The sequence below is a fragment of the Gastrolobium bilobum genome, unplaced genomic scaffold, assembly GCF_033153095.1.
Source record: "Gastrolobium bilobum isolate Gb01-03AN ecotype WA unplaced genomic scaffold, APGP_CSIRO_Gbil_v1 utg3997, whole genome shotgun sequence".
NCBI classification, from domain to species: Eukaryota; Viridiplantae; Streptophyta; class Magnoliopsida; order Fabales; family Fabaceae; genus Gastrolobium; species Gastrolobium bilobum.
In genome coordinates this window covers 1-10,028 of record NW_026895107.1, presented here as the reverse complement: position 1 = coordinate 10,028, position 10,028 = coordinate 1, and the positions used below count along the sequence as shown (strand labels likewise).

Below are 10,028 nucleotides of genomic sequence, written 5' to 3'. Positions count from 1 at the left end.
AGCAGAAATAACATGCCCAAGAAACTTCACAGACTTGAGCCAAAACTCACATTTGGAAGGCTTCACATAAAGCTTCTTCTCCTTCAGCACTTGCAGAACAGTTCTCAAATGCTCCACATGCTCTTCCTCCGTCTTGGAGTAAATCAAAATGTCGTCAATAAAGATGATCACAAACTGATCCAGGTACGGCTGGAAAATCCGATTCATGTAATCCATGAACATAGCAGGTGCATTGGTGAGACCGAATGGAATCACCAAGTACTCAAAATGACCATATCTCGAGCGAAATGCGGTCTTCGGGACATTCTCCGGCTTCACCCGAATCTGATGGTATCCGGACTGGAGATCAATCTTGGAATACACACAAGCACCCCTGAGCTGATCCAACAGATCATCAATCTGAGGAAGGGGATACTTGTTCTTGATTGTCACCTTGTTCAGCTGCCTGTAGTCGGTGCACAATCGCATTGTCCCGTCCTTCTTCTTCACAAAGATAACCGGTGCTCCCCAAGGAGACACACTCGGTCTAATGAAATCTTTCGCTGAAAGATCCTCATTATGCTTCTTCAGCTCTGCCAACTCCGGTGGCGACATCCGGTATGGAGCTAAAGAAATCAGCCCCACACCAGGCAACAGATCTATGGAGAACTCTATCTCCCTCTGTGGAGGAAACTCAGGAATCTCCTCAGGAAACACCTCGAGGAACTCCTTCACCACAGGAATGCCGGTGATGTCCTCCTGTGTACCACTCACTAAACCTCCCAACATGACATAACCAAATGCCCCTGCTCTCAAGGCTCTCCTAGCCTGCAACAACAAAATGTACGGCGAGGAACTGGCTGTGGAATCACACGGAGACAACACTACACGCTTGGCACAACAGTCAATCATCACACAATTTCTGGACAGCCAATCCATGCCCAGAATAACCTCCAAGTTGGCCATCGGCAATCCTATCAGATCCACCGAGAACTCACGGCCATCCCACTGAAACGCCACATCGTGATGAACAGTGGTAGCATCACATCTTTCTTTGGTGGCGGTGGTCACCCGCAGCGGTGGAGAAAGCACAGACATTGGCAACTCAAGCCCCACAGCAATCGAGGTAGCAACAAAAGAATGCGTAGCCCCTAAGTCAAACAAAACATCAACAACTGATGTACCAATCGTAACAGTACCTCTGACAAGGTTCGGAGCTCGGTCCGACTGCTGACGATCCAGAGTATAAACTCTCCCAGAAGATGGTGGCACTGCCGGTGCCGAAGTATGTGGATGGGGAACCATCTAAAGTGGCACTGCCTGCACTGCAGTAGCCCTCGCCATCGCCGACGGACAGTCTCTGGAGAAGTGGCCCTCCTTGCCACACTGAAAGCAAATCAACTGGCTGGTAGAGCACGGCCCAAAATGAGTCTTCCTGCATCCCGAAAACTTGGGAGCAGGAGGTCTCGCTGCATTCCCCTGAGCAGAAGTCCTCTTGAACTGATTCGGCGCCTGCCGAGTTGCCATCTGTTTACCCTTGCCCTTGTTCCCAAACTTCCTGTCTCGCCAAGAAGTGGAACTACCAGCTGCAACCTTCGTCGCCTCAGCAACCTTGGCCTTCTTGGCCTTACTCGAGCTGTAGTAATCTTCAATATCACGACACTGCTGAACCAGTGTCCCAAAATCTCTAGAAGCAGAACCAGCTAGGTAACCAGCAATATCCTCACTAAGTCCCCTGCGAAACTTAGCAGCCAGAAATGTAGGAGTAGGCCTCGCCATCCTGAAGTGTGCAAGTTTCACCAACTGGTTGAACTTAGCCAGGTACTCGTCCACAGACAACGAGCCCTGAACCAATCTGTCAAACTCTCCCTGCTGCCTCTCCTGAGCGTCATATGGAAAGTACTGACCCAAGAAGAAATCCTCAAACAAAGGCCATGTCATCACATGACCCTGCATCTCGTAGACATGAGAAAGGTTTGTCCACCACTCATGGGCATCGCCCTCCAGCATGTAAGTAGCGAACATCAACTTCTGCGGATCTGTGCACTGCATGACCCCAAATATCTTGTCCAACGCCTGTAGCCAACGCGCCGCAGCAACAGGATCAAAGGATCCATCAATGGCAGATGGCTTATGCTTACGGAAAGCATTCAGCCGGCGATCGATCTCATCACGATCCTCAATAAAAATAGGGAAGGTCTGCAAGGCCCCCGTAAGGTGACTGCCATCTCCCATCTGACTCTGAGAGTCATCCTGCAGACTGGGTGGAGGTGGTGGTGGTGGCGGTGGAGGTGGTGGCGGAGGAACAGGACCAACATCAGGGCCATTCCTCATCTCCTCCAACATGACTCTAAACATCGTCATGTTCGCCAGACGGTTGGCCTCCAACACGTCCTCAGTGGCCTTCCTGTTCGCCTCTCTGACGGCGTCCAGCATGCCCTGGTTTGCCATTCTCATGGCCTCCTGGTCAGCTTGTCGGGCCGCCTACATCTCAGCCAATGCAGCCAGGACAGGATCGGGCCGATACTCCGAAGTCTCGCGGTTTCTCCCGGGTCTTACCATGATTCTGCACAAGTTACACAAATTATGAGTTGATCAAGCCCACGCAATGTGGTCACATATGCATTATCATAATAATACTCGACGGAGCAAACACACAAAACAGACACAACCAAACATCCTAATCATTCTAATATATACAGGCTTTTCCCTTGAACCGTTGCTCTGATACCATAAAATGTAACACCCCGTGTATACTCGGAATATTAACATTACATCGTATTAAGCGGTGCTTAATTAAAAATGCGGAATATTCTTTTTCTTTTCAATTATGACGTCATTATCAATTACCAACTTGATTACTTAATCAATTTCATAAAATGACGCCTGTATGTAAATTGCAATAAGACATATACTAAAATACCTCAATATATAAATAAAGTGTGTATCTAAATCACGACATTACATCTCGTAATCCGGACAATATCCTGATACATTAATACAACTCCAAAAGACTCAAAACATAATCAAGACATAACAATACTATGTGTCATGGACAATCCCCATGCTCACCAAATAAACATAGTAAACAACCAGTGTCAACATAAAACTCCATAAACATAAACTGAAGCTATAGGCATATAAGCAGCATGCATATCCAGCATCCAATCATGGCAGCATAATATAACAGCAATCTAACTCAGCTCCGGCCTCCTGCCGCCTGAGGTCTCAATATTACCTGACCCTGAAATAAGCATTCCCCAAACGTGGGGTGAGATCTCTAAATAAGAAATCTCAGTAAGATAAGGGGTCCTCAAGGATCTTCCTCCCCAAGCTCACTTACATGTGCAATATAAGTTCTAAAAGCATTTATATCATTATCAGTTCCAAAACTATGTAGTGCAACAGATATCTATGGCATGTGTGTAATCACTATCTACTAGCTAGAGAAATGTAAGAATATGTCTATTCCCTACATATAGTACAAGGGACACCGCTTGCACCTCACCCACAGCCTCACCATCTTGTATGTTCCACATACTCAGGCTTACCGTATAGGTGGAACACCTCCATGCATATCAACAAGGCACTAACATACAATAGCTCAACAACATTTCCAAAACATCAAAAACATGTAACACAACATGCATATACCATATCCCCATGGAACATGGTGGAACCACAACATGGCTAAACCGAGGACACGAAAGCTTACCTCTAAGCTAGCTATCCAATGCCACAAGCTCAAAGTCCAATCACAGCATATCACAATCTGATATGGACCAAATATAAATCAATAAACATGTACCACATGCATACAAATTAAAGACAACGCCTTCTCATTACGTTTTAATGTCTTAAAGCTTCTAACAAAGCCACAAGCCCTTAATCACATGATTCTGACTTAGTCCATTAATTACAGAAGTTCAACTTCATCAATCTAGGGTCTACAAACCCCCCAATAGCCTACTGTACACACAGCACAGCTACTGTTCTGCGAAATCCCAGAATATCCGGATATTCCTCGGGACCATATTCGGATATGCAATATCCGGATATCTACTGTCCATATCCGGATATGCAATATCCGGATATACAGATTCCCATATCCGGATATCCAATATCCGGATATCCCAAAACCCCATATCCGGATATCACATATCCGGATATCATATCCGGATATCCAATATCCGGATATTCCACGGGCAGATATCCAGATATTTCACGACAGAATGCAGTTTCTGCATTTCGTGAAGATATCCTTCAAGGTTGGGTTTTTACCGATTTTAAACACCTAATCATGCATTTCTAGGCGTGTACAACATTACCCAACAAGTTATCATCTTTTAGTCATTAGATGCATCAAGGTACCATTTTTAAGCATTTAAACTCAAGTTAAAGGTTGGTACACATATCCCAGCTCAAAACAGAAGGAAAGGTTGCCTTTTGGAGCTCACAATCAGTCTCAAGCTACTGTCACAAAAGGATGCACGAAAATGGTAAGAAAGGTTGACCCTTAAGCACAAAAGATCAACACTTGGACCACCAAAAATCAAGACAAGGCTTCTCTCAACCCAAAACCAACAAGTCACAACCAAACCTCCCTCACACTGGCTTCAAAACTCAGAACAAGACCACCAACACACTCCCAATGATGATCCTCACTCACATCAAGTGTTTCACCAAGAGAAAGTATGAAGAAATCAAAGAAAAGGTAGGAACTTGGCCTCTCAAGGAGAAGAGAACCTCCAAGAACAGAGTATCAGCTGACCACACCAGAAACTCACGTAGAAAGAGTGGCACCTAGGGTTTTGTGCCCATAATGAGGGTATATATAACCAAAACTCATTAAAACACACAATATTTACTTTAATTGCTACACTTAGCATTTTAATCTCAAACTTTGGATTCTGAAACTACACATTTTTCCAAGAATTATCATATTTTTATTATATTTTTCTGAGCACCTTTCGGGTACGCGCTTTTCAAAGCCAGTACCGGTTTCTAGCACCAGTTCTCATTATTTGGACTTGAAACTCGTTTTACAAGTCCTACATATTATTCTAGTAATTATCATGCACTTACTTTAATTTTCCGGGATACTTTTTCGGTACGCAATTATACTGACTAGCAGAACCGGTATCTGCACTTTTCTTCTGAAAAGCGACTTTCAGCATTCTAACTCACTTATTATAATTATTAAGCCTCATAAATAATTATTAGGGTCAATTATGGAATCATTTCCTATTTTATCACAATTAATTAATTAATTTCCTTAATTAGCGGTGTGGGTTCTTACACCTTGGGTCCATTTTTTGATTTAGCCTTAACATTGCCGGTTTACCCCGGTTTTAGCTTTGTCTTGTATGAATTTGCTCTGAATACCCTGTTTTGTGGTATGCTGTTTTGCATCTCCTGGTTCCGAATGCATTTATCCCGGTTATTGACTTGTTGCCAATCAGCATGTCGTTGCAGTAATGTTGTCGCTTTCGTTTTGCATGTCGTTAATTTAAGCATTCATACGCGGATTTGCTCTAAGCTTTAAGAATTCCTAAATTGCTCAGATTCAAAACCGAGAAATCCAGATATATTCCACCCTCATTCCTGATGAGTGGTATATCGAATTCGCATTATTTCCTCATACTTATTGGGTGAAAATTTTCATCCCAATTAGATTGCAAGAACCCGTGCATCATACGAGTTTTTAATTCATGACCTGGCCGTGGTCAAAGCATTAGACGGATTCCGTTTTTTGTCAATTTGTTGACGCATTTTCGTTTTCTTACGCATTCTTGTAAGCTTGCATATGTAATGAACCTTATCTTTTGACTTGGTCATCTGATTGAATTTGAATTTCATAACTCAATTTATCTAAGGTAAAAGCAATAATGCCATCTGCCCTTTTTTGGTGTCATGACCAAAATAAGGGCATTTTGACTTGATCAGAGTCGTTTATGGAAAATTGTATTTGTACCTCGGATTTTATGTATCAAAAATAAACAAGAATAAAAACTTTTCCTCATTTATTGATATCAAATTGAGAATTACATGGAAATGCTGGCATATTCGGCTTTAGTCAAATCCCTAGTAGAGGAAAGAATTTAACTCAAAACGCATTTTTTGAAACGTTGAAGCGGAGTAGTGCAGATTTAGCTGTAGTATGTTTTCAGCTTATCTGCATTCTAGGTCCGCTTAACTTCTTTGCCTTCGACAGTCTCCAGGATGTATGCACCTCTTCTGAGTTTTTCTCTAACTCGGTAAGGTCCTTCCCAATTTGCAGCTAGCTTTCCATCTTTGGCGTTCTTGTTGCCAATATCTGCTCTCCTGAGTACCAAGTCGTTCTTTTCGAAATTTCTTGGTCTCACCTTCTTATTGTATTTTGCTGCAGTCTGTTGTTTGGCCATCATATTCCGGCAGTGAGCTGTGACCCTAGCTTCATCTACAAGGTGTAATTCTTCAGTAAGCATTTTACTGTTTTGTTGTTCACCTTGTTCAAGATTATTCAATTTTCTCCATGAGGGTTCTCCAATTTCTACCGGAATCATGGCTTCACATCCGTACGTTAGTCTGTAAGGGGTTTCTCCCGTTGCAGTCTGGGTGCTGGTTCTGTAACCCCACAAGACAAAGTACAGCTGACGAACCCAGCTTTCTTTTGCATCAAACATTCGTTTTTTAAGACCTTCCGCAATCACTTTGTTGGCTGCTTCGGCATGCCCTTTCGATTGTGGGTGTTCCACTGATGCAAAATGATGTGTGATGTGCAAGTCTTTCAGCATGGGGTTGTGCAGACCCTTTCTAAACAGTTGGTCATTTATGATTGTGTATTGTGTCGAATCTCGCACCAACTTCCTAGCTTCCAGATGGTCTTCTGGCAGTGTTCATTTTTCCAGGTAATCTACTAAAGGCTTCCTCCAGTCATTTGCCGAAGTTATCACCATCACGCAACTTGGCATTGATATACTTTGCTAAACCACGGTTCTATGGTTACCTGGATTTTTGGTGCTGGCTAACTTTGACAAGATGTCGGCTCGGCTATTCTCCCCCCGTGGGATGTGGGTAACCCGCGCCTCATCAAAGTCGGTCATGATCTCTTGAACTCGACTTAGGTACTTCATTAACAAAGGACCTTTAACTTGGTACTTTCTTTCTATCTGTGAAGTTACCAGTTGCGAGTCACTGAAGATTTGCACTTTCCTAGCTCCATTTTCTTTAGCCTGCACCAACCCGGCTATCAGAGTTTCATATTCTGCTTGATTGTTTGAGGTTGGAAATCCCAAGTTCAAAGAATGCTCTATTGTTACTCCTTCTGGGCTTTCTAATATGATTCTAGCCTCACTTCCTCTACTGTTAGAAGATCCATCCACGTAGACCTTCCATGTATCACCGGCTTTTTCATGCTTTGAATTTACTGGTGTCAGTTCCATTATGAAGTCGGCCAAAACTTGTGATTTGATTGCTTTCCGGCTTTCATATGTTATGTCGTATTCACTGAGCTCGATTGCCCAATTGGTCATTCTTCCTGCCAGGTCCGGCTTGTGTAACACCTGTCGGATAGGCTGATTGGTCCTGACAACTATTTGATGGCCCTGAAAATACGGTCGTAATCTTCTGGCCATGACCAGTAAAGCAAAAGCCACCTTCTCTAGCTTTTGGTATCGGACTTCTGCGCCTTGAAGGGCTCTACTGACAAAGTAGATTGGCTCTTGGCCGTCGTTGGTTTCTTTGATCAGTACGGCACTAATCGCTTCCTCCCCTACTGCCAAATACAGGATCAGAATCTCTCCCGGGTTTTGTTTCGAGAGGACTGGTGGAGTTGCTAGACATTTCTTGACCATCTCGAACGCAGCTTCACAAGCCGGGTTGCATCCGTCAGTTGCCTCCTTCTTTAAAAGCTTAAAGAATGGGAGGGCATTTTTCGCAGACTTCGGGAGGAACCGGGTCAGCGCAGCTAGTCGACCAGTTAGCTGTTGGACTTCCTTCTTGCTCCGGGGTGATTTCATATCAAGTATTGCCTTGCATTTGTCGGGATTTGCTTCAATTCCTCTATGGGTTAGCATAAATCCCAAAAAAAATTTGGCTGCTACCCCAAACGCGCATTTAACCGGGTTGAGGCGGATGCGGTACTTCCTGAGCTTTTGAAATGTTTGTTCAAGATCCTTGACATGATCCATCATATCAAATGACTTTACAATCATGTCATCAATGTAAACTTCTACATTTCTTCCCAGCTGATCCTCAAAGACCTTATTCATCATCCTCTGATAGGTTGCCCCTGAGTTTTTGAGCCCAAATGGCATTACATTGTAACAATAATTGGCCTTTTCGGCAATAAATGTCGTCTTTTCCTGATCGGCCGGGTACATTGGAATCTGGTTGTACCCAGAGTAGGCGTCTATAAAGGACAACAAACGAAATCCAGCTGAGTTATCTACCAATTGGTCAATGTTGGGCATAGGATAGGCATCCTTCGGGCAAACCTTGTTTAAATCTGTGTAATCAGTGCAGATTCTCCATTTCCCATTTGGTTTTTTTACCATTACCACATTAACAAGCCATGTCGTATATTGTAACTCCCGAATAAATCCGACATCCAAGAGTTCCTTGACGTGTTCTTGCAGAACTTGCATTCTCTCTGGTCTCAGTTTTCTTTTCTTCTGGGCAATTGGCTTGGACCCCGGATGAGCTGCCAATTTGTGGCAACAAAAAGCGGGATCGATGCCTGGGATATCTGACGACTTCCATGCAAATACATCCGTGTTGCTTTTAAGAAAGTCGGCCAACACTTGTTTGATTTTCGGATCGATGGACTTATCGATCCGAGTATACTGTCCGAGATCCTCCTCGAGTATCAGGTTTTCTAGCTCTCCGTTGGGTTCTGGCCTCGGCGCAGCTTCTTCCCTCATGTCGAGCTCAACTACGTTAACAGGTTTGCTGGAGTTCTGCGGAACTATCTTCTTTCCTTGTTTGTCCCCTGTGTGAACTCGTGGTGGACCAGTATGCCCATCCTCATTATCCTTAACAGTGTCGAAATAACATCCTCTGGACTCTTTTTGATCTCCACAAATCGTAATTACTTTGGCTTTACTGCTTAGCATCTTGATTTTTTGGTGCTTCGTGGAGACCAACATGTCCCATTGGTGTATAGTTGGCCTTCCGAGAATAATGTTGTATTCTGATGGGAAATCAGCCACTATAAACCTTACCCGTTCCGACTTGAACGCTTCTTTTGTTCCCAGGGTTAATCTGAGATCAATGTAACCTTTAGGAGGTGTATGCTCTCCATTAAAGGCTACCAGCGTCGTTTTGCAAGGTTTGAGGTCCTCTTCGTCCAGGTTCATCCTTTTAAAGGCGTCCCAGAGTATGATGTCGGCACAGCTTCCTGCATCTACAAAAATCTTCCTAACCCGGCAATTCACTAAGGTCCCAGCAATGACCAAACCATCTACATGACCCGGCAACACGCCGTGCATGTCTTCTTTAGTAAAGTACAAAAGAAGAGGATCTGTCTTGGCCAGGTCTTCTTTAAACCTGGGACGGTCCAGCATAGAGAGTACTTCCCTCAGGTATCTTCTTCTAGCACTTACCGTATCTCCTCCTCCCCCCAAGGCTCCACTAATTACATTACAATCAAACTCCACTTCAGGGAATTCGTCATGGTTGGGGTCTTTTTTCTGATTCCTCTCCTGTTTATTCTTCTTTTCAAGAGGGGAACTTTTGCTACGATTCTTGTTTCCCCACTTCCTTTTGTTGTTTCTGGAGCCTTGGGTTTTTATTACATACTGACGCAAAAACTTGTTGGATGTTTAGCAAGTGCACTAATCGTACAAGTAATAAAATGATGAGTAAAGATCGTTCCCACGAGGAATTGTGTTCAAACACCAATATACCATAGAAAACTAATTTGAATCAAATAAGAGTTTGTAAAAATCATGAATAATTTGTCACCAGAAAATTGATTGTAAGTAATTTGACACAAAGTAAATATGGATTAGGAATTAATAAAAACAACAAGTAGTCAGAAAACAACTTTCCTCCATGATAACCCATAT

General features: G+C 43.4%; 1 protein-coding gene across 1 annotated transcript; it reads right to left on the bottom strand.

Moving 5' to 3' along the window:
* Window positions 1–6,161: 6,161 nt before the first annotated feature.
* LOC133306646 (uncharacterized) lies at window positions 6,162–9,758 on the bottom strand (the record flags this gene model as incomplete). Its single annotated transcript, XM_061507008.1, has 2 exons — window positions 6,162–6,715; window positions 6,968–9,758. Coding segments are annotated over 2 exons (3,345 nt in total), but the record flags the coding sequence as incomplete, so codon positions are not given.
* Window positions 9,759–10,028: the final 270 nt, after the last annotated feature.